At 35.9% G+C, this 25,514-nt stretch overlaps 5 protein-coding genes across 11 annotated transcripts in view; 3 read left to right on the top strand and 2 right to left on the bottom strand.

Annotated features, from left to right (window-relative positions):
• LOC129805701 (zinc finger protein 271-like) overlaps window positions 1-1,363 on the bottom strand; it is a 28,340-nt gene extending 26,977 nt beyond the window's left edge. For 6 of the 7 annotated variants that reach the window (XM_055853786.1, XM_055853787.1, XM_055853789.1 and 3 more), the window contains exon 1: window positions 1,088-1,363. The gene's annotated coding sequence lies outside the window, so the exon portion shown is untranslated. Of the gene's footprint in view, window positions 1-748 lie in introns of all 7 variants that reach the window. The other variant, XM_055853792.1, reaches the window with a different exon arrangement.
• The window catches only part of LOC129805721 (39S ribosomal protein L4, mitochondrial), a 147,122-nt gene that overhangs the window by 76,623 nt on the left and 44,985 nt on the right, over window positions 1-25,514 (top strand). The gene's annotated exons all lie outside the window — the stretch shown is intronic.
• LOC129805695 (probable RNA-binding protein 19) lies at window positions 8,104-11,034 on the top strand. The gene is made up of 2 exons (XM_055853777.1): window positions 8,104-8,259; window positions 8,332-11,034. The coding sequence occupies exons 1-2, from the start codon at window positions 8,224-8,226 to the stop codon at window positions 10,978-10,980; spliced, it is 2,685 nt and encodes an 894-aa protein (XP_055709752.1). The 5' UTR covers window positions 8,104-8,223; the 3' UTR covers window positions 10,981-11,034.
• Window positions 15,377-18,149, top strand: LOC129805699 (TBC domain-containing protein kinase-like protein). The gene is made up of 3 exons (XM_055853784.1): window positions 15,377-15,675; window positions 15,741-17,863; window positions 17,943-18,149. Exons 1-3 carry the CDS (start codon window positions 15,474-15,476, stop codon window positions 18,048-18,050), a joined length of 2,433 nt encoding a protein of 810 aa, XP_055709759.1. The 5' UTR covers window positions 15,377-15,473; the 3' UTR covers window positions 18,051-18,149.
• Window positions 21,707-23,058, bottom strand: LOC129805722 (protein ILRUN). The gene is made up of 2 exons (XM_055853832.1): window positions 22,601-23,058; window positions 21,707-22,477 (listed from the first exon to the last, which is right to left on the bottom strand). Exons 1-2 carry the CDS (start codon window positions 22,807-22,809, stop codon window positions 21,889-21,891), a joined length of 798 nt encoding a protein of 265 aa, XP_055709807.1. The 5' UTR covers window positions 22,810-23,058; the 3' UTR covers window positions 21,707-21,888.

Below are 25,514 nucleotides of genomic sequence, written 5' to 3'. Positions count from 1 at the left end.
TGACTTTGCTCCCTGTTGTTTGTAAGCCTATTTTCATTAATTTTAGTATTTAAGGGGGGGTCTTCACCAATCAGGCTTGGTAGATCGATCCCTTTGCAAAATAAGGAAAACATAGTAGCATTGATATTTATGATTTCTCCTGAGTTCCCAAGTACGATGGCGATAGAATCACCATAGACATGTACAAAAATTTACAAAAAGTTTAGTAAATTTTACTACGATGTATTGCAAATTTCTCTGAGTGTATAATGTTATGAAATTCCAATTAGATTGACGCATCAACTGTTGAAGAAAATCATCAACAACTTGCTAGAAGTTCTGGAGCAATGATTAGTTCCAGTAATCTTGGGGACAGCCAGAGATAAAACAGCCAAAATGAATGTGAAAATAAAATCAATGAAGCAAAGAAAATCACAATAAATATTGGTGAGTGGGAATAAAATAAAAAGTATGATTCACGCATGCATCACCCCCTTTTGTTTCCAGGAGGACAAGAGAGACTAATATCTTCTTCATTTGAAAGTCAGCAACAATGCCCGCGCTCGCGACACAACGAATATTGTTTGAGCGTTGCATCCAATTCGGGGGCGTTATCAAATTTCCATTATTTAGAGAGAGAGAGGATGAAGCGGTGGCGAGAAAGAGAAGAGAAACAGGAATAGAAGCAAAGAGGAGGAATGGCGGCAAATGTCGCTTTAACACAGAAATTTGTACAATGAAGAGAGGTGGACAGAGGTTTTATACGTACAAAAAAGTCCGGCAAATGATGATTTGTATCTCCATTTGACGACATTGCAACGATTTGGGATTGTCTCATCAATTAATTATCGCGAAGATTCGATTGAATATCCAAAATGGGGAAGCCTCTCCGGAGGGTCTCTATCATTCTTTTCTTTCCAGAATTATTTACACAAAATAGAACTTTTTTTTTGGGCACTAATTATGTGGGCAACATTGGCACATTTATTCTGCACAATTTACCACCTCACATCGCCCCAAATTCTGCACTTTGATGATATTTAGCCGGTTTTTTTTCATTATCTCTCCACCTCACAGATCCCCACACAGCAGCAATGATATTTCTCACCTTAGCAGTAATGATTATTTCCAATCAAAGTTTCTCTGATAATTGATTTTCCTCTCTTGCCGAGCCACAACATTTTTCCATCAACCCCCTCAACCTGCACACACAATTTACACAGCAGTCTCTTCGTCCAACACCTATTTACAATCTATTCACACTTTTTCACCACTTAATCCCCTGTATGCAAGCTTTTTTCCGCCACAAATTATTCACAGATTTCCTCCAATTTACGCTACCCCGAACGCCATTTTGAACTTTGATGCTTCTTGGAAGTGGATTAGAAAGAGATGAATATACATTTTTTTATATTTCTTTCGGCATTTCGTTATGTATTCATACTTCACTTAATAAAATGTATTCAGCCAACTTCACTTCATTGCGAATAAAATTGAATTCCCGTCAAATAATATCTGCAGATATCTTTAAGATTTCTGTAGAGAAAATCTACACCTCTACAGAATATCTGCAGATAAATTCTGTAGATATTCTTACGAATTTTATTTGGGCTTGGGACAAAATTCGTCAGAATATTTCGGCAGATTTTCTGACGAATCTCTAGACGAATTTCTGTAGATATTCTGTAGATTTTTTCTACATTCCAGACTTTCCAGACAAGATGTGTCAGAAGAGATGGAAAAATTTTTCACTGAAGTTTGCAAAATTCTATAGAGTTATTCTTAGTGATATCACGGTGTTTATATAAAATAAAGAATTCTGCGACGCGTTACAAGTAGAGAAAAGTGAAGTGAAAACTTTAAACAGAGTGTCGACCAAAATTTCATGTTTTTGTATCATTCGATTGGCGATTTTTAAGAAATTAGTATTTTTGCTCGCAGTTTTTTTACTTATCTAAAATGTGTACTCGGTAATGCTTGTTAAGCAGAGCATACAATTTTCTTTATAACTTCTACAGTTTCTTCATAAATCAACAATATTTTTGTGAAGTAATGGAGGTTATGCAAATTTTCTAGGGAGAAATTCTGCCGAGAATCTGCAGATTTTCTCTGAATGTACTAGAATATACCGTTAAAATTCAAAAAACCTCAGAGTAAAATCGGCAGGTAGAGCAATGATTTGACGGGTTTACAATAAAACTGTTTTTTTTTGTTAAAATTAATAAAAACCTTGAAGAAATCAACTTAAATTAAGCTATTTGCACAATATTTTTACTATTAACGGTGCTATCACACTAGGATTTTTTCAATTGTAAAGTCAATTTAATTTTCTGATGAATTGTTTCTGTGCGTTATTTTGCACTAAAAACCTAAAACGGGGTAAAAACAATCCCGTCAAATAATATCTGCAGATATCTTTAAGATTTCTGTAGAGAAAATCTACACCTCTACAGAATATCTGCAGATAAATTCTGTAGATATTCTTACGAATTTTATTTGGGCTTGGGACAAAATTCGTCAGAATATTTCGGCAGATTTTCTGACGAATCTCTAGACGAATTTCTGTAGATATTCTGTAGATTTTTTCTACATTCCAGACTTTCCAGACAAGATGTGTCAGAAGAGATGGAAAAATTTTTCACTGAAGTTTGCAAAATTCTATAGAGTTATTCTTAGTGATATCACGGTGTTTATATAAAATAAAGAATTCTGCGACGCGTTACAAGTAGAGAAAAGTGAAGTGAAAACTTTAAACAGAGTGTCGACCAAAATTTCATGTTTTTGTATCATTCGATTGGCGATTTTTAAGAAATTAGTATTTTTGCTCGCAGTTTTTTTACTTATCTAAAATGTGTACTCGGTAATGCTTGTTAAGCAGAGCATACAATTTTCTTTATAACTTCTACAGTTTCTTCATAAATCAACAATATTTTTGTGAAGTAATGGAGGTTATGCAAATTTTCTAGGGAGAAATTCTGCCGAGAATCTGCAGATTTTCTCTGAATGTACTAGAATATACCGTTAAAATTCAAAAAACCTCAGAGTAAAATCGGCAGGTAGAGCAATGATTTGACGGGAATCACTTTGTGGGATAGATTCAATCACATTGTGGGGTCGATAGAATCCCATAGTATAGAATCAATCCCAAAATGCGATAAAAAGAAAACAATAAAAAGGGGTGGCAAAGCATCCCAAGGCGTTACGAAATACTCGAACTCATGACTTATGCCCTAGACACACTTACGACTAAAGTCTAGAGACGACTAAGCTCGTTAATAGCCAAGTCAGTTCCTGACATACTACAAAAGAGGCTTAACTCTTTCCGGACCACAACATATCCAGCGAACGATTTTCAGTAAAACTCACTTTATTGTAAGTCTTAGTGGTCAAATATGATACTTTTGTAGAGAAAGAATTTTCTCCGCCTCTGGGAAATTGGAAAACTCATGGGAACTCTCGTCCCCTAAAGAATGCAAAAGATAGAAACTTGGACAAACTTCAATTTTCCAAAAGCCAATAATATCAATTTTGTGAATTATTTTTGCGTGTCAAATGACTCCTTTACAATGTTGATCACTAAAACAAGAAGAATTATTGACCAGTATCTTGTGGGATGTCCAGGAAGTGCTAAAAAGGACACCCAGCTCCTGCTTGCCAACAGATTCCTCAAAATATTTCACAGAATAACACTTTAACACACATTTCTCTCAACAGGATGTTATTGCAGACACATTAAGCTTTCTCAAGAGCCAAAAAAACACTTCCTGGACAATCAGAATTCACCAAAATCTGGAAGAATAGGAAAAACTTCCCCGAAAGCAATCTTTTTCGCTGCCAAATGTCAAAATTATCGGCCATATTGACAAAAATTTCGCTCCCGCTTGAATTTTCTTACAAGGTTGGTGTCAAAAAGCAAATGGCGGGCATTGGCGGGATAACCTTACATTTGACCTCTATATTTTTGGGGACGAGAGTACCCATCAACTTTGAACAAGTTTTTTGAAAATTTATGAAAAAATTGTTTTTTGAATTTATGTAATTTGTAATTCTTAGTTATCATACTTATTGGCCCCGAGAGGTTTTTCCTTATTCGGGTCTAGAAATATGAAAAAAGTCACAATATCTGCAAGGAAGCAGAAAATCGAAAATTCACGATTTTTGACCAAGAATATCTTAGCTCAGGAGTTAATTGGGATCCTGCAAAAAATATCCTAGATTTGGACATCCTTATAGTTTGTAATCATCCACAAGAATCGGAATTTTATCGATTCTAAATAGTCTAAAAAAATTATTTTTTTCATGGGTACCCAGAGTCCCAAAGGAGACGAAAGAGTTAACGTTTACTGGCACTCACAAAACATAACTTTCGTGGGTTTTCTGCAGATATTTCTACTGAAATACACTAGTAGTCCTTTGAAAATGAAACTACTTTTAAATTTACTTCACAATTCACTTATAACAATAAGAATTATCCACTAGAATCGCGGAAATTGGCTGACGTCGCGAGTTAGCTTCCACCTCACAAATAATTGTGATTAACAATAATTATTGCATGTGTACTGAGACATGAATTTACAAATAGTTTCATATTCTAAGGAGTATTAGTGCATTTCAGTAGAAATATCAGCATAAAAACCCACGAAAGTTATGTTTTGTGAGTCGCAGTGAATGCTAAGCCTCGTTTGTAGTGTGTCAGCAACTGACTTGGCTATGAACGAGCTTAGTCGTCTCTGGACTTTAGTCGTAAGTGTGTCTAGGGCTTTAGATGCTCTCAAAAGTACTTTCGCATCATTTAGGGTTTACCGGTACTGAACCGATTCGAATCGATTCATAAATCACTCAATAGATTCCACAAAATAGTTTGAAGAGTAACAAAAATTATATTCGAACAAAAATTACTTATCGGTAAATAACCGGTTCATTACCGGTTCACAACCGATTTGAACCGACTTATATATCACTCAAAAACTCAAAATATTTCCGAAAATACTCCTCGGGAGCAATTTAATTGAATTTCGTATAAAAATTATTTATCGGTAATGAACCGGTTCATTACCGATTCAAAACTGATTGGAACCGGTTCAGTTTTGTTGGAAATACCACTTGGAAGGACCCTAGTGGCAGCCGCTGCCAATTTAATTTTCAATTTTATTCTTTATAGTGAAGAATATATTATTTCGCCTGGAGACCCGATTGAATGCGTGCAGAATTTATCTGGCTATTTTTTCGTTATAAAATTTTTAATAAACATTAAATATTAATGTAAATATATTGCAAAAACAAAAAACTGCACTCGGAAGGACCAAGTGGCAGTAGCTGCCATATGCATTTTATATGGCAGTTTGACGTTCTGCAGATGTAATTTTCTTGATTGTTAGTGTATAAAAGCCTTAAAAGAACAAATTGAAAGGGTTTTTGCAAATTATTGAGAAGAATTATGGGAAATATTGAATTGGGAAATATGTATGAAATATGAATAATTATGGGAATTATTCAATTTTTCTCTTATTTACCAAAGCTCAAAATCCATTTTGTTAAGCGAAGTTAATAGAAAATAGTTAATAGTATTAACTATTGTTCATATGTAGAATTTTTGCTTTGAAAAATAAGAGAAAAATTAAAATATTCAAAGGCTGCCGCATTCAAAGGCAGACCACTTTCCCTGACGCCATGATTCTGATAAAAATGAAAACATCGAATGGTTAAAAATCTTTAGATACAGTACCCAAGGAGGTGAAATTTCTGATTCAAATACCAGAAAAGAACTGACTGAGGCTCCGAATGTTAAAATATATGTAAAAATATTAAAATATTATGTAAAATCCGATAAGTGGCAGCGGCTGCCACTTGGTCCTTCCGTGACACTTTTAGTTAGGGTTCTTCGAAGTGATACCAAGACCTTTCCAACGAGCCCAAACATGACCCCATTCAAAAACATGGATTTGCTAGGGAAGGGGAGGGATGGGGGGGGAAATAGGTGCATGTTAACGATCCTTGGGTGAACTTTTGGGGGGTCCCCCGAAGGTCACAAGTCGCTATCTCTTACCGTTTGGCCTCTAGAGCTGGCGACAGCCGGACGGACAGACGGACAGACGGACAGACGGACAAACAGCATGACGACATTTTTCAGAAAACGTCTGAAGCGTAAGGATTTGTTAGAAAAGTGGTCTCCGAGAAGTGGAAGGTGGAAATTTGGGGAGGGGGTAAAAAATCGAGGAATTATTATATACTGCTCTCTCCGTGGAGTATCCCAAAATGGGATAAAAACAATCCCATAATACGATAAAAAACAATCCCATAACGAAATAAAAACAATCCCATTATACGATAGAATCAATCTCACGGTGTAATAAAATCACAATCACATTTTGGGATAGATTCAATAGCCTTTTGGGATACAAATAATTTCATAATGCGATAAAAACAATCCGATAGTACGATAAAAACAATCTCATAATGCAATAGAATCAATCTCAAAATGCGATAAAATCAATCACATTGTGAGATAAATATATTCGAAATATATTCGAAAAATCAATCGCATTCAGATAGATTTAATAACCAAATGTGATTGGAGCCATTTCAGTCCCCAATGGGATAGAATCAATCGCAAAATGATGAAATCAATCACAATATTTTCGAAAAATCTATCGTAATCGCGAAAGTAGGATAAAATCAAACACAATGCTCTAAAAATCAATCACAAAATGGGATTGAATTCAATCGAAAAATTGGTACTGATGAAGCCTTTTCAATCCCAAAATTATCCCATTTTGGGATTGTATCTATAACATAATTATTTTTCTGTGTGTAATGACCAGCGCACAATAACTTTTGTTTGTAAACATGTTTTCAAAATTTTCCATGAGAATGAGCGATATGACTAGATCTAGATCTCACTCACTCTCATTGAAATGTCAAAAACATGTTTACAAAACAAAAGTTATTGTGCGTTGGGCATAACTGTGTTGTCATACTTGCACATTAAAATTTTAATAGGATTCACATTAATTGTCGCTGGTGAGAGTCCAAATGTGTAATTTGTGTGTTTGAATCATTTTATATTCAAAATTTGATCTATTTGTTGATAAAAAGGTAAACTTGGCCCGCAAAATTTGATATAAATTGATTTATAGCATTAATGTGAAAAATTAATGCGATTTTCTCTTTAATTTTTTAATGTGAAAAATATTTATGCTTTAGGTAAATTTAAACTTATTTTTGCAGGCCAAGTCCACTTCTTTATCAATAAATAGAAAAACCCCAAATATTAAGTGACTCAAAGACACAAATAACATATTTGGACTCTCACAAGCGACAATTAATGTGAATCGCACATTAAAATTTTAATGTGCAAGTGTGACAACGCCGGAAGAGATGAGAATTTTGACTTTATGAAATTTTCCCAATCCAAATCCCCGGGAGAGAAATCTGAATTAGGGAGATTAATCTGAGAGAATCTGAAGTAGGGTGGTTTTTTTGTTCAAAAATCGCCAAGCAAACTTTGATGGCTCATCTCATTCCAATCATTTCAATGTCGCGAATCGTAACGTGAACTGTACTGTTCCTGTCCTGTGAGTAGTACTTGAATACCATGCCTAGAATCCCTAGAATGGATTACATATCATTTCATGCTTTATTCAAACTACACAAAAATGAATTCAAAAGTAATTTTAATATTTTCAAGTCACGTTTTTTTTATTTTATTATCGTTCAAATTTAACGTTAATTGAAAGTTTGGATTATCCAACTTTCCAGTCCTTCCAGCCCTTTCCAGTGTCCATCTCGTACATATGTGTGTGCGGGTGTGTAATTTTTGACAATCCCGGATAAGCATGTAGAACGCCTATGGATTGGCTATATGGACCTGATTGAGTCTGACAGCCAAAAACATAAAAAGAAGAGAGAGAGAGAGAACGCCTATGGCAGAAAAAGTGATTCTTTCTGAAACCACGTCATCAATCAATGCTGTTTTTTATTTTATTTTTTCCAAAAAAAAACACTTCAAGACGATATTTTAAAGGCATTTGATACAAAAATGCCAATTCTCTGACTTATGTATAATTTTTAAATTGTAAAACATCTCTTAAAAATTTACAATAAAACAAATTGTTTTGATCGTTTGCAATATTTGTGAAATTGTACGAAAGACCAAAAACTCAAAACAGTCCACAGCACGTGGGATGTTCAATGAGATAAAAAACATTGCAATTTTCCGTGAAAATCTAATAAAAAACAGTTTAAATGTCGAGATTAATTGTGAAAAACCTTCCGAAAAAGGTAGTTTAATTTATTGTTTAGTGAGAAAGGTGAGAAAGAAAGACTTTTAACTATTTTTTTTTTGATCGACAGATTGATGACCAACGCATCCGGGAGTTATTTGGTCAGAAGGGAAGAATAACTGATGTCCAGCTCAAGTACACAAAAGAAGGTGTCTTTCGGAAATTTTGCTTCGTCGGCTATGAGACAGATGCTGAAGCTCAAGATGCCCTGAATTATTTCAACAGATCCTTCGTGGACACCTCAAGAATCACCGTTGAATTGTGTGCTCCTCTTGGGGAAGTGCCAAAGATCAAGAGACGAGAGGAGAAATTGCGAGATGAGAAAATTCGAGGTAAGAAGGAAAAGAAGAAAAAATCATCAAATAAAACCAGAGAGGAAGAAATCACCAAGGAACACGAAGATGATCCGGAATTTAAGGAGTTTTTGAAAGTACACAAAATTGGGATGAAGAGTGTCTGGGACAATGACACGAGTATCGTGAATGGAGTGAATCGAGAGAATATCCAGGAAGGAGATACAGAGAAGGCTCCTAGAGTCGAGAAGGAAAAGAGTGAAGATGAGGCAGAGGAAACTGAGGAAAAAATTGCAGATAGAGCAATTAGTGATTTGGAGTATATGAAGAGTTTGATGCAGAAGCCAGAGAAAAGTGCCGAAAAGACCAAGGTGAAGAAGGAAAAGCCCAAAAAAGAGAAAGAAATTGATCTTTTTACTCTGAAAATCTGCAATATTCCTTACAAAATAAAAAGAGGAGACATTCAAAAATTCTTCAAACCACTGAAGCCCAAATCCGTGAGGATTCCTATAAAAGCTTCCGGATACTGCTTTGTTGGATTCACTGACAAAAAGGATTTCACTAAAGCCATGTCGAAGCACAAGAGTTTTCTCAAAGAAAATCAAGTTACCATTGTGGATGTTACAGAAAACAGCCGACAGACGCTGAAAAAGAAACTTGGGCTAATCAGTGAGGAAGAGGATACTAAGACGAATGGGCTGAATGTAAAGTGGCAGAAGCAAAAAGAGAGCCTGGCAAATGAAGAAGCAATTTCTGAATCTGGAAAAATTTTCTTCCGGAACCTCACATATTCTGTCACCGAAGAAGACCTTCAGAAACTCTTTGAGACCTATGGGCCAGTAGCAGAAATTGATCTACCCGTGGACAGTAATACGAGAAAGATCAAAGGATTTGGTACAGTGACTTTTATGCTGCCGGAACATGCTATTTTGGCCTTCAATGAGCTCGATGGAAGAATATTCCATGGACGAATGTTGCATTTGCTGCCAGCAAAGGCAGAAAAAGAGAAATCTGAGGCAGATGATCAGGATACAAACATAGGATCGTACAAGAAGAAGAAGGAGTTGCAGTTGAAGAAGACAGCTGGACTGTCACATAACTGGAATACGCTATTCCTGGGAGCAAATGCCGTAGCAGAAATCTTAGCTAAGAACTACAGCACGTCAAAGGAACATATTCTGGATTCCGAAACTGGAGGATCCAGTGCAGCTGTCCGATTAGCCCTGGGCGAGACACAGATCGTGAGTGAACTTAGAAAATTCCTAGAAGACAATTCAGTGCGTCTGGAGGCATTTGACGAAGCCCAAGGGAAGAAGAAACGCTCAAAAACTGTCATTCTAGCCAAAAATCTTCCAGCTCACACCGAAGCCAAGGAACTCCAGGACATTTTCAGTAAGTTTGGCATCTTAGGTCGTATTGTCCTTCCTCCCAGCGGAGTTACAGCTCTGATAGAATTCGTGGAACCATCGGAAGCTAAAAAAGCCTTTACAAAGTTGGCATATACAAAATTCAAAAATGCACCTTTGTACCTCGAATGGGCTCCTGAGAACATCTTCACTGAAAAAAGTGAAAAGCCTCCTATCCAATCCAAAAGGAATGATTCGAAAGAAATACCCAAAATAGCCCAAGAAACGAAAGAGGAACATCCCGATGAAAAAGAAGAAAGCGAAGAGGAAGATATTGATGCTGATCCAGAAGCAGAAACTACAATTTTCCTGAGAAATTTGAACTTTGCCACAAGAGAAGATACCCTCAGGAAACACTTTTCTCACCTTCAGCCAATTCACATGGTCCAGGTGGCCATGAAAAAAGATCCAGATGATCCTCAGTCAAAAATCTCCCTTGGCTATGGATTTATTCAATTCAAGAGGAAATCATCAACTGATACCGCCCTGAAAACTATGCAATTCACCGAAATTGATGGAAACAAGGTAGAGCTGAAAAAGAGTGATCGAGTATTGAAGTCCCAGGTGAAGTCTACTAATAATTCCGATCGAAAGGAAGTGAAAAAACAAACAGGAAGCAAAATTTTGGTGAGAAATATCCCCTTTCAGGCAAAAGAATCAGAAGTCAGGGACATTTTTAAGGCTTTCGGTGATTTGAGATCTGTCAGATTACCCCTCAAAGTCACTCCCGGTGAGAAGACACATCGAGGCTTCGGATTTGTGGATTACTTCAGCAAGAGCGATGCTAAGAATGCCTTCAAAAATCTCTCCCAGAGCACTCACTTGTACGGACGGCGCCTTGTTCTTGAATGGGCAGCTGCTGATGAGGATGTTACTCAATTGAGAAAGAGGACAGCGGATCACTTTGTCGATTCCAGGCAAAAGAAGTACAGCAAAAAAGGAGTTTTCAGCGGAAGTGAAGTCACAGCATCGAAGAATCCTGAAAATTCCGACGAGGAAATGACCGTTGATTTTGAATAATTTGTAACCCAATAAAATAATTGTCCTTTGTGGAATCTACTGCGGATGCTAAAATAGATTTTTCCACTTTTTCTCCTCTGGACATCGCCCTGGGCTGGGGCTGGGACCGTATCCTCAACTTTGTGGGAGAAAACCTTTACGCGATGATGAGTTTCCCTTGAGTGACATTTTCGCCCATTTTTCCAATCTGCCTTCTCACCGTATCCACGACTTTGGCGAGAATCAGGCGATTCGTGTGGAACTCTTTGTTTTTCGTTGCAAAAAATCTTAACACTGGAATGGTAAAGTATCCTCGAGTCGACCGCCTCTCGACTTGACCACCCTGGGTTCCTTAAGTCGACCGGTGGAAATATTTATTCAATTTAATTTGCAACGATATTTAGCGAATGGTTTAACATCATTGAGTCAATTATTTCATAAATAATACGAACTAGTTGGAAATTTGTAAAAATTGACCATTATGGCTCCGGCACACCTTTTAGATCAGGGAAATTTCATGAAGTCGAAATTGGAATTACTTTCTTTCTCACATGCTTTGAATATGTCTATCACATTCTCTTGTAGGGGAGACTGGGGCACATGTAACCATTTTCGATAGATGCGAATTTGAGGTGATTTTCCAAGGACACCGTAATTTTTTGGAAAATCTTTCTTAGCTAATGTTTTACCCTTGGGTATAGGCAATACATCGAAGGTAATGCGGATGCTGGAAAATAATTGAGTTTTCCATAAAAATAAAATTTGTGTCACCGTGCATTTTTCTCTTTTCACAAAATACCTGGGGTAGAAGTAAACACTTTCTGGGGAGGATGTAAACACCCTTTTTTCCACCCTTGAAATTAACTTTGCAACACTTTCGATTATTTTAATTACTTAAGAGATATATAAAAACTGTATATTTTTCAAAAAATCACGACACTTTTAACAAAGATTAATTAAAATAGCAAAAAAACTAAAAGCATGCATATCAAAGACATTTTTTCAATGGATTTTCCCCATATTTTGACATCATGTGACTTTTTATTGAACACAGCACCACCAATTTTTTTCGTAATCTATGAATTATAGATATTTCGCATGAAGGTCAATTTCCCGCTCTTTTACCTACTCATTTTGTGAAATTGAAATTGTCTGTTTACATCTACCCCAAATGCTGTTTACTGACCCATTATTAATTCTTTGAAATAATGTGAATCCCAATTTCTCTAGTAAATGCATAAATATAATCCTAAAAGATGTAGGAAAGAACTGGTATTGCTACATTTTACACAGTTTTTAATTTCCAGGTGGAAATCAAAATGACCAAAATAATCGAAATATCAACATTTTCGGGAAAAATTATTTTTATTTTTAATGTATTAGGATTTTATTGACCAATTCATCTGTGGACATACATCCCCATGGTATCTATGAATGCTTATGGGTTTTATCCTCTGGAGTCTTAAAATTAATGAAAAAAATCAGTGTTTACAACTACCAAAGTTTACTACTGCCCCAGTTCCCCCTACTCTTCTTCTTCTTTTAAACATCACTCCAAATTCAATTTAGCTCAATCGAATTTGGTATGCGAAAGAATGAGATAGTCATATGCAAAATATGTGAGAAAGAAAGGGATGCGAATTTCGACTTCATGAAATTTTCCTGATCTAAAAGGTGTGCTGGAGTCATTAAAACTGAAAAAATAATAAAAAAGGGAAGCATGAAAGCAGGGGCGTAACAACGGGGAGGGGCAGGGGTACATTGCCCCCCCTAACCTGTCTCTGCCCCCCCCTCCTGAGAAGGCCAATCTCTGTTTCAAAATTTGCTAAAATTGTCAATTGTTCTTCTCCAAAATCAAAACTCGGTAAAATATTGCCACATTTTTGTGACAAATTAAGAAAAACGTACTAGTTATTTGGAATTCATGTATTGATCTTTGAAAATATACTACTTTTCAAGTTTCAAAGCAATATATCAATAAAAATTATAAATTTATGAACTCGAAAGCGCCTTTGTAAAATATATCCAAAACAAAACTTTTTCAAATTTTCCTCTGTGGTTAAAGACTTCTTTTAAATGTCAAGGCCGCCTCTACACAATATTGGGAGCAATTTTCGTCAAAAATTGCATTTTTGACAGAATTTTTACGTTTCTATCTACAGCACTGCAGGCACTTTCCTTCAAAAACGCATTTTTTTTTTTAAGAAAAGAAATGTTTAGAGTTCATAAGGAATTTCCGTCGAAAGCTGTTCTCTTAACAGATTTTTTATACATTTCTTCCTGGAGGAAATACCGTCAATTTCTTAAAATAAAACAATTTTTGACATAAATTACTGCCAGTGTTGTAGATACCTTAAGAAACAGTCTCTTGGCTGATCGATTTTCTTTCAAAACCATTCAAAGAAATATTTATTAAATGGTAAAATAAAAAAGCGTATTGTTTTACTATTTCACGACAAAATTTTTGAATGAAAATTGATTTTTTTTTAATTAAATTAAAGTTATACAAATGGTAATTTTTATTTAATATTTTAGTTCATATCTAGTAAAAATTTTGATAATATTTAATTTTTTCGGAGCAACTCGATCTGTCAAGTATTTTTCTTCATTATCGTAACAATCAAATATCATAATTTCTGCATCTATTTACTCTTAAAAAAATTGATATATATTTTTTAAATGTAAATAAAAACTCTATACAAGATTCAATAATAGATTTTAACTTTGAGAAGTACAATAAAAAAATCAAGAAAAACACAGTTTTGCAATTTGAAACCAGGGGTGAAATGATAACTTTGGCTCTCGCTAGTATCGATTCGACACTATCGAATCTCTAGTATCGTTAGATCCAAATGATGAGATGAAATGAGTGTCGGCTCTTCTCGCATTGTCGACTCGTTATTGTGACTCTTTGGGACAGTGCAATATAACCTCACTCTCGCTTGTTTTGATTTTGCAATCGGAGTTTTTTCAGTGATTTAATTGATTTTAAATTAAAATACGAGCTCAGAAATATTTTTTTTCATGAAAAGTGTGGTATTAAGTTAAATCAACATTCATATTGCGCGAGAAGATAGAAAAATTTTGAAATCAAAACCACTCTTTGGAGCTTCCGGAAGATGTGTAAGTAATAAATTTTCACTGATATAAAAATCTATTTAATCACACGTATCTTTTTTATTTGCTTCAGGTTTTTACAAAAATTAACCTTTGAAAATTTGCTGAACTGCTGTTACTGATGAAATGGTTCTAGGAATCTCAGGAATAATATCCTTCTCTATTCAAAAAGTGCCTGACTTTTTGTTCGATTGTGGTGCTTTATAGTTGTCAAGGAAGGGCAGAACTTCGAAGAAAACTAACGAATCTGTGGTCACGTCCAACAACTCATGAAATCCTGCTGGACAGATTCAACTTAATTACCATACATAAGATATTTCTCCTATAACTTCCTGGATAGCAGTGCCCCAAACATGGTAAAGCATGGTAAATGTTTCCTCTGACGAGCCTTTCCCGGTCGGTGCAAGGATAATTTTGTAATGGATTGAAAATTATCAACATAATATAACTTTCCGCATTTGATTTGGCCTAGAATATTTCAAACAATTCCATACTTCATGGTGAGCCCAGAATGAATAAAATTTCACAAGAACTATTATTTATTACTAAAAAAAAATAATAAAGAGGATTTAAGGGAATAAAAAAGGTATTTACTTACTAAAAAATGTAAAATTTTCACTAAATTTCACTTCGAAAGTACAAATCGACAGCTCCATAGGTGTCGATAAATTAGTGGCGAGAATTATCGACACTTAGCGACAAAAAATGCAAGTTATCATCTCGATTGTCCATAATCGACACTCGACAGTAGCGATGGGACAATTAGACAGAGTTATCATTTCACCCCAGGATCAACCCTTAAACATTTATGAAGCCTCTTGATTTCGTTGATTTTATTAAAAACGATTTTTAATAAAATAATAAAAATGATTGTATTTTCGAAAATACAGAGACGAGAGCCAAAGACTGTCGAGTAAATTTAAATGCACTTGAGCAAACATCAAAAATTTTGAAGCACTGATTTCAAGATTTTTTCTAGTTTTTCTTAGTTTAAATATGAAACAAACTTATGAAAATCGAAAATCATTTTAATTTTTCTTCATATAAGAATTATCAGATACACATTTCACGTTAATTAGGGAGTGCTGCGACAAAACCTTCTCGTGAAGTACTTTAGACAGCCATTTTGTAATTTTTTTTCGTATGAAAAATCGCGTAAAACCAAAAAAACAAGAAAAGTTAATTTTTGGTCTACTAATTTAGATATTGGCGATTTTTCTCCAAGAATGCAAAAAAATCTCCTCGGAAAATTCACTAAGTTTCCCACACAGAAATTTGATGGGTTGCTATAAGCGCCACCATGTGCAAGTTTCAAAGAAACACTGTGACAATATTTTTGGAGGAGGAAAAAATCTTTTGCAGAAAAGTTTAATTTTCTACAATAAAATTATAATAAAATGTCACCATGTGTGTCCAAGTGCGTGTCCAATCTAGCTGCCTACACCTTTTTCGCACGTTGTCATTCAGCTGATACGTGCGGAACCAACGGATTGCCCCTAACACCAAACTCCATCTCAATCTTCGGGCTGGCACAGTTTCTAAAGAGCATAAACCACCCCAATTTATGTGATTTCATTGAGATAATTCGCGGGAAGCATGGTAAGTTACCTGTAGATTTTTTTTAGAGAGTCTTGCGTATAAGAAATTCTGGGTTTCCCATGTAGAACGCACGATAATAGTCTCGGAATATGTTGGAGAACCTCTAACCGAGAGACTTCCGGTATCTTACAACACTTCCCTGCAGATATTTAAACAAATTGTGGCTGGATTGGATCACATACATAAGCAGGGATTTGTCCATCACAATTTGGAACCGGAGAATATTCTTGTGGATTCGGAGAATCGAGTGAAACTCTTCAATTATGGGCTGTTTTATATTACAAATAGCGGGAGTTATGTATCATTTCCGATTGGGAATGTGAGGTATATGTCTCCGGAGAGGCTTCTGGGTGGGAAGAATAATATTAAGAGTGATGTTTGGAGTGTAGGGATCATAATGGTTGAACTCATTTTTCAAGTAACTTTATGGGGTAATTTGAAGATAGCTCAGATTGTCCGGAAGGTACTCAGTCTGTGCAATACGAAAAATGTTCTTGAAAAAATTGCTCGAGAACACAAGTTTTATGACAAATACCAAGAATTGGATGAGACACTGATAGGTTTGTTGGAATCTTGCCTGGCTATTTCGGTGAAAGAACGCGTGCTGCCTGAGGAAATTCTCAAATGTGCAATTTTTGAGGATATTCCGGGATATAGGGAAAGGGAGAAGTCTAGCAATTTGTTGCTGAGGTGTCCTCTTAAGCAAATCTATTACCTGTGGCAGTTGGCCGGTGGCGATGTTCAGAGTGAGCTTAAGAAAGAAGGTCTCATACGGACAGAAGCTCCGATTCTCTTGATGCCGAGTGTAATTCTGCTCAATGGGCGAATCTGTGGCTCTCCCAGGAGTCAGAGTCACTTGTTCGATAACCGAATTGTCCATTTGAGTTTGGCGAATCTCACTGAGCGTTTGTCTAAAATTAACAAACTCGCCTACTATCCTTTAATTCACACTGATACGTCCCATTTGAGCTTTTATAAGCAAATTAAGGACAAGGAGGAATATCTGCCATTGGTGATTCGGGAAAAGGATACTGAGTATCAATTCCATCGGGTTGTTTTGTTCAAGAGACTCCTGATGGGATATCCCTTCACCAGGGATCTCATTGTGCAGGAAGCACAGAAGGATATCCCACCATTTCTTCGTGGTGAAGTCTGGGCATGTCTCCTGGGTGTCCTGGATAATACCGGGTGCTATGAGAAGATCGACAAAGTCACTCCCACTTCCACAGATCGACAAATTGAAGTGGACATTCCCCGGTGTCACCAGTACGATGAACTTCTCTCCTCTCCAGTTGGCCATCGGAAGCTCAAGAGGCTCCTCAAGGCCTGGGTGACATCCCATCAGCTTCTCTATGTCTATTGGCAGGGCTTAGACTCACTCACAGCGCCCTTTCTCTATCTCAATTTCAACAATGAGGAAAAAGCCTTCCTCAGCCTCTACAGATTCATCCCAAAGTATCTCCACTGGTTCTTCCTCAAGGACAATTCGGCTGTGATCAAGGAGTACTTGAGCAAGTTCTCCCAACTCACCACATTCCACGAGCCACAGTTGGCCAAGCACCTTGCCACAATCAACTTTATTCCAGAATTATTTGCCATCCCCTGGTTCCTCACCATGTTCTCCCATGTCTTTCCCCTCCACAAGATCATCCATCTCTGGGACAAGCTCATGCTTGGTGACCATTCATATCCACTCTTCATTGGGATCTCTGTCCTCAAGCAACTCAAGAATACTCTCCTCTCATCCGGCTTCAATGAATGCATCCTCCTCTTCTCTGACCTCCCTGACATTGTCATGGAAACCTGCGTGATTGACTCACAGAAACTCTACACCTCTACCCCCAAAAGCCTAGCCTACCGGAAGCACGTTCTCCATGAACAAGAACCATCTCAATTTGACATTCAGGACATTGAACTTGAAGATCTCAAGAGAGAAATGTGCCCCCGGATAAGTACCAATGATCTCGTTGAGCTACATCTCAGCTCTCCGGATCGCCTAACTGTCATCGACCTGAGGAATTCAACAGACTTCCGAAGGGCTCACCTAGCCAATAGTCTCAACATCCCTTTCACATCAGTTCTTCTGGGAGACACTCGACTCAGTGCCCTCGGAATCCCAAATCTGGAAACAATGCTCAATAATCGCGTTGTGGTCATTGTGAGCTTAGTCCATGAAAATGCAATTCTGGTGAGTAACAAAAGCCATTTTTTTTGTAGAAAAGATCTTTATCATCTAATTTTCTCAACCTTACAATCATCTTCAACAGTTTTCAAATTTTCTCGTGGATTGTGGCGTCAGTGGAGTATGTATCCTCCACCGAGGTTTCAACGTTTTGCACTCATTCTGCCCAAATGTACTGGAGACATCGCAATGAGTTTGACTCTCCCCTAAACAGTCCCATGCCAAAATCAATGAAACATTGTTTTACATTTTCAAAAAATAAATTTTCCTGCAATTCAAATTAAAAAATAAATACAACAAAGCATTTTTTATTTTTCATTTTTTACCCCGAAAAAAAGTAAAAAGAAAAATTTAATCCATGTCGATCGATCGTCAGTTAAATCAGCATTTGTCGTAACTTCCTTTTGACAACTTTTCACGAGACGAAATTTTCAGTTCAGCATTATTTTTCTTAAAAATGAGCCCCGAATGCGATACTTTTGAGTCAAAATAATAAAAGTGACACTAATAAACTGTAAGATAACTTGAGAAAATCTTTATAAAATGATTTAAAAGCTGAGATATTGAGATATATAGGGTAATTGGCCTAAAGCGAGACAGTTTGGAAAGTTGGACAAAGCAGTGTGGAATGTGAGACACCTCCTTAAAAACTTGATAATAAATCAATTAAATATTTCAATTTTCGATAAAAAGATTATTAAACCTAATTATATGATTATTCGAGAAGTTAAAAATGCAAAAATCGTTATAAAACAATCAAAGGGTGGCTTTCATGAAGAATTTAAAAAGTGTATTGCATGCGTGATATTCATAACCTTCACACGGTAGTTGTCATTTTTTCCGTTTTCTTATGGAAGTTGCTAGGAAAATATCAAAGTGTTTTGTTTGATTTTTCGTCATATTTTGTGAAATATTGTTAAGTCCGCAGTGAAAATCGAAGGACACACATCCATTTAAAAGGTGAATTAAAAATATTTGTGAAATATTACATTTAAAAAGGATAGAAAAGTGATTTAATTTCGCGTTGCTTTCAAAACAAGTTTTATGAAATCTTGGACAAGTTGATTTTGTGAATGAATTTGGTGGTTTTGTGCCAGTGAAATCATGTTCACAAGGAAGACAAAGATCCTTAAGTATCCGGAGAAATAGTTGCAACAGCAGTTAGCAGCTGATAAGGAGAAAATTTCCTGGAAAAGGCTGCAAAGATTTCCAGATTCCGAAGACCACTTTTTCTGACAGGATGGATAGTAAATATCGCAAAAACTTCTGGAGAAAGACAAAGAGGAGCCTCTACAGAACTCCCAAAGCAAGTGGAAAAGGATTTGAGCGGATGGAGAATTGAAATGTGCTAAAAATTGCATCCGCTTTAAAACTATAATTGCTGGACAGCGCGAGGCGTCTGTGAAATTTACAGAACCTCTTTTTGGTTGGACGTCCAGGAAGTTCTTGGTAATTAGCGTTCCTCAACTGTTACCCGGACATAAAGGAGGGATTAGCATAACCATCAAATGTGCAAGTATAGAGAAAACCCTCAACATTTGATTATCTACATATTTTGTATGATATTTTGTCATTAATATCACTATGTCCAACTTTCCAAAAGTGTTTGTCCAACTTTCCAAAATTTTGTCCATCTTTTCAAAATGTGTTATTTTTTAATTTCCGTGAATTTTCCGATTATTCGGTTGCAATATTTAATAACAACTGTTAAGATTATGTTAAAATATTTGTCAAAGAATCCCATGATACAAAAAAATGGTAAAAAATAATTATTTATTCAGTTTAAAAATGGATTCGAAATAGAATTTTTTCTTAAGTGTCTCGCTTTCCACCATTTACCCTATTAGAAGAAACACAGTAATATTTTATCGTAACTTGCATCGTTTATAAAGCCGTAACTTCTAATGTATGGAGATCTTGGAAGTTACGACAATTTTCAAAAATACATTATATCAATTTTAATTACTCTAGTGATAATGAGTGTATTTATTTCACTAAATTAGTCAATTAAACTGTGATCCTTGTCCCTAAAAGCTTTTATTTCATAAATTTTATTTAATAAATTTTGTGCGCCGCATCGCTTGTTTTGTTTTGAATTAATGACAGATGGGCAGGGATTTTTCCTCACTTTTTTCTCACAAATATCGAATTAAAATGATTTAATTTTGCATTATTCGCACTGTCTTTGGATATATGGCATAGTTTGTGAACGTTTTAATGAGAAATATTGCAATTTTGCTGCAAATTACAAGCCACGCAAGTGAGCAAAAGAAGTTACGCCAAATGCTGATTATTGAAAATTTTGTATGAAAATTTGTCGTAACTTCCCCAAAAATGGAAGTTACGACAAATTCTGATAAATTTTTATTAATTAAGGGCACTTACGATAATTTTTGTTTAAAATAATTTCTAATGGACCAATAAATGTTTCTTTTTCTCAAGTGAGTTTAATAAACAAAATTACGCCGATTCTTAATATGTATATATATCCCAAAATCGCAAAAATGAAGTTACGACAAATGCTGATTTAACTGACGCGATATCTCTCACTCTCTCTCTTGTTTTTACGTTTTGGCTGTCAGACTCAATCAGGTTCTTATTAGCCATTTCGCTCACTCTTATTTACATACGAGTTCCATCTGTTTTCTTTTTTCCCATATGTTTGTTCCTTTCATCTCTCCATATCATTTTTCTTTTTGCTCCATCACAAATCCTTTTTTGCTCCCTTATCTTTTATCATACTTCCTTCTTGATATTTTTGCGTTGTAGCTTTTAAGGACGGTGAAAAACTGTGTTTTCCAATTATTCACCGGACGCGCTTCGATCAAGGATCGAACCGAGGGCCTCTGCGTCACAAAGCCAACACTTTGCCCATTCAGCTACCGAGACCCCTCTTGATCGATATTTTCCGTCAGAATGTCGTCCGATTTGACGTTTGCACCATATATAGTCAAGTGTGCTAATCCGGGCGCTTCGCTATCTGGATCGTTTATGACTAATCCACTTAAAATAATATTTTTATCCATTAAATAAGTGAGTGTAATCGACTCATTTCAATCTTGTGCCAGCTGAGTTCTTCACTAAAAATTTTCTATCAGTGATATTTTCGCTAACGACAGCTGGGTGATTGAAAACATTTATTGTTTTTTCCTTGTGAAAAAAGTATTTTAAATCCAAAAATTTAATTAAAAGTGAATTAGCGAAAAGGCGGCCCAGTTAGTGCATGCTGATTTATTTCAATATTATCATTATTTTGTAAATTTTCTTTAATATTTTTGATAATTTTTTTATATTATGTTTCTGAATGAAACAGTGAATAATTCTATGGATTTAAAAGAAGTAAAAAAGAATTTCATAAGTCCAAAAACAAACGTTTAAGTAGCACTCTTCGGAAAACGATCCAGTTACCCCACCTTACTATAGCTGCTTTTAACACAAATTTTTCGCAATTATGCTTTTCTGAATCGGATTTAGAAATTCTCTACATTATCATTATATGAAATTATATTATCAAAAATGGAGCATTTTGAAGTAATCTGCATCAAAATTATGCATTTGGACGAAAATTTCTCATAATGTGTAGAGACGGTAGAAACCATTAAAGTAAAAATATTTTATCCGTAATGAAAAAAGGAAAATTAATTTAGTCACTGAAAATACAAATGCGAGATAAACTGCAAATTTTTCCTTTATGTCATCTACACATCGTGTGATGTGAAACATGAAATTGTTTCATGTTTCAAGAAATGTTGGAAAATGTTCCAGTAATTTTGGCACGAGACTGCAATCCCTTCAAAAGTGCAATGGAATTTTCAGAATAAAAAAGAATATCTCAAAAAGAAAATCACCTTTTCAATAATAATTTTTTTGTATAATCCCACTTTTAATTTAAAAAAAGAAAATAAGTGAATAAAAAAGAGATGCAAAATAACAGATTACACCCTCCTTACGATGCTCTTTCAAGTACACTTACAATTTTTACCTCTCACTGGTGGCTCCTTGGACATTCAAGGATCCCTGGGGCACCTCAATCACATTTCCGTATCCTCGGAAGAAGGTCCGGGTGGCGGTGGTGGCAGTGAGATGCCCTGAGGTGCAGGAATATTGGGCCATTGGCCGAAATTTGATTGATGTGGCACGAGATCCATTCGGGTCTCTCCTGGCCGTGTCTCATTGGCCCACAGATTCTGCAGCCTCTCCTCGATCTCCTTGGTTTGAGCCGTAGTATCAGCTGGCCGGATTTCTGGGGCATTTTCATCCACCTCAACCATCGCCCACAGAGTATCCCCGTAGAACATTCCACACGGCGTACTCAATCGCCATTTATTCTGATGCACTCCCACTTCAAGCGGCGACATCAGCCACACGTCAATCCGCATGGATTCGCCTGGTTTTACTCGTTTTACAGGTACTCTTGATTTCTCCGTGGGGGACACGAGATGGAGGTAACAACCATCTGGCCATGTCTCATCTCCGTCATTCAGCACCAGCCATGTCTGTAGATAATTGGTGTTGGGACGAATCTTTATAAGTTCTGTCACATTCACCAGGACCTTCATTGAGAATGTCTTGAGGCCTGTGTAGTAATCGAAGTAGCAACCGACTGCGGCATGAAGGTTCCTGCAATTTAGCACAAAGACAATCCCTGAACTCTCTTCTGTTCCCCAATCATCAGCCAAATCCTTTGTTTCTAATTCACAGTTAATGGAAAATTTCATTGAAACAATGAAACTTTCGACTCACCAATTGTTCATGTCGAGGAAAAACTTTGCCGTTGTGTAGCTTATCTGTTGACCAATGATCTGCTGCAGTTGGCTGATCAGCTCCTCGTGATCCGTGGTACCGAGACAACTGAATGATTGCAGGAGGGTCTGATCGATGTCATCCTGAGCCCGTGGTTCCGGAGATGATCTCTGTCCACTGCTGTCATTGCAGATTTCATCGACATCCATCTTTTGCTTTTTTCCCAAAAAAAACACCTCTTCTCACACTAACACTATATGCGTAATTTACTTCCACAAACTTTTTGGCTCAATTGCCCATGGAAGAACTAATTTCCCTTGGGGCAGATTACTTTGCAGGACAATAAAATATGATCACTAGATAAGTAAGCAAAACCCAAATAAAAAATACTCCGCTGACAGTCAATGTCAAGGAAAAATTTATCGCATGTTTGAGGTTATGTTGCAGGAGCAAGAGTCAGCGTTTTTTAAATTACGTGGATAAAATTAAATACATTTTTTTACACATAAGTAATTTTTTATAAATTGATAATTTACAAAAAGATTAATAATATAGAGAGTCTCATTTTTTCCAAATTTTTCTAACACTCCCTCAATATGTAGTAATTTAATTTAAAAATTAATTTACATCTCACTATTGTAAGACTAATCGGTACCGCGGCTAAGGTCCCTGCCGTTACAGTAGAGCAGAGGTGTGCAAGAAACCGTTGAAATGAAACCGAATTAACGTCAAAATAAGTTTGTTATCGTAGCGTTTTGACCATTGACATACATGTTTCATTTGACGTTAATTCGGTTTCAACGGTTTCTTGCACACCTCTGCAGTAGAGTCTCTCAAATTCGAACGATTGGGGGGTATTTTTGACATTTCTCATCTCTTAAATTCGAACGATATTTTCAAAAAATAACGGAATTTATATATGATTAAATTGCATAGGGGAAATGCTCATAATTTTGTCCAGTTTCTTATTTTGGACACTTTGAGGATAACATTGGACACTAAAAATAAATTGATTAAAATGATGGATTTTTATTCCAATATTTGATGAATAATGAATTCTATCTAAATATTTGTTCTTTTTGGAAGATTTTAACACTAAATACGTTAAATTTTGAATATGATTTTAGTTAAAATTGCTTTGTTGAAAATTCAGTGTGAGCAATTGCTTACGAGAAATATGACAGAACTTCGTGGCTTACTTCAGTCTTATTTAGTTTTGGAGAAGTACTAACAAAGTTTGTTCGCTGTTTTTGAGTGATATTATTGAATATTCATTGAATATTGTGTTGATTCACGTTACTGATGATTTGTACATTTGACCTGAAGTGAGATTTGCCTTGTGAATTATATTTTTCGTGTGAAAAATGGGAAATTTTTTAAGACATTCACCAGTGAGGTGATGATTCTTATTTTGGACAGGTGTTTTTCTCACGAAATTTCGTGAAGTTTTAGCTTTTGTGATGACTAGGTTGGACAAATCCCTGGAGAAACAAAGGAACATCATCTCTACGAAAGACATGTAGCGAGAAATGCCTTGAAAGGCTCCCGGAAAGGTCAGGGAATGAGCGAATCCGCACGTACTTGGAGTACCGAAGTCAACTTACTTTAATGAATGATATGGAAAGTTTCCGGGCTTCTTGTGACATTCTACGTTTCCCTTACATGAACAGGAAGAGGACTTGGTAAGATTGGTTCATCAAATGAAGAACAATGGGCATCCTATTGAGGCGGATTAGCTGTCCAAATTTACAGCCAAGTTGGACAAATTAATAAACAAGTTGTCCAAAATAAGAGTCAAATTCACCTCTACATATCAATTCATTTTTAAACGTATTAAAACTAATTTTAATAAAAATAAGACGATAAATAGCTTGCTAAGTTTCTAAACAACCCTTCTGAAAAGAGAGTAACAAGAAATGTCAATTAGTACAGTAGACTCTTCGATATCCGGCTGACTGGGGGACAAAATGACATTTAGGTTTTTTGAATGATCAACGGTTTTTCTATTATGTGCTGTGTGAATTTATTTTCTGTCTGACAAAGAAAAAGAGAATTTTCTTCATGGTGTGCTTATTTTTCTTTTTTTTATCACAATTATGTATTAAAAACTTCGATACAATGTTAATAATACTTTAATTCACTCTGGACAAACTTCATGTTTAGTGAAAATAATTTTGAATATATCAACCGCCAGTGTTTGGCAGCTGTCACCCGGATATCGAAGTGCTGGATATCGAAGAGTCTACTGTATAGAAAATATCGCACTTCAAACTTGGAACTTCGATGCTTATAAGCAGACTGTCCAAAATTATAAGCACTTCCCCTATTGCTTTCAATAGAGTACTCAAAGAAACAAAAAACGGTATGTTCATTTATTATCACCATTATCACATACTTCAGACTTTTCAATTCAATTTTGTAAGAAAATCACATTACATGAAATTCAAATTTCCTCTTGAAATCCTTGAAGTATTAACTATTAATGGATTTTCTGCTTCACTTTTTCCTGGATCCTCCGTACACTCTGGATTGTGTCTGGGCTCTCATTCTCTTGTATTACGTACCTCAGTACAGTTGTCAAAGCCTTGAAGGCTTGCGCGTGAGAGATGATTTCCTCACTTTCATTTTCAACGTTGGGAAAATCATTGGGCTCATCTTACTGAGCATCATAATTTTTTTCGGTGGCAAAATTATATCTGATGATATCAACGGCGACGTCTTCATTAAATTCTATTTGGTCATCGCGTGCCCAGTCCTGGATATTGATAATTTCACCAACTGGCTGAAGTCGGTTAACCAGATTATACAAATGCAATAAGTCATTACATGGAAAATCATTGTCTTGAGACGGTTGGAATGTATCCTGAAAAATGCCCTTCTAACTTCTGGCGATTGTGTAGGGTGTCACTCGATC

Source organism: Phlebotomus papatasi, chromosome 3 (genome assembly GCF_024763615.1).
Source record: "Phlebotomus papatasi isolate M1 chromosome 3, Ppap_2.1, whole genome shotgun sequence".
In the NCBI taxonomy this organism is placed as follows: Eukaryota; Metazoa; Arthropoda; class Insecta; order Diptera; family Psychodidae; genus Phlebotomus; species Phlebotomus papatasi.
The sequence above is the reverse complement of the archived record's forward strand: the minus strand, read 5'-3'. Positions and strand labels throughout refer to the sequence as shown.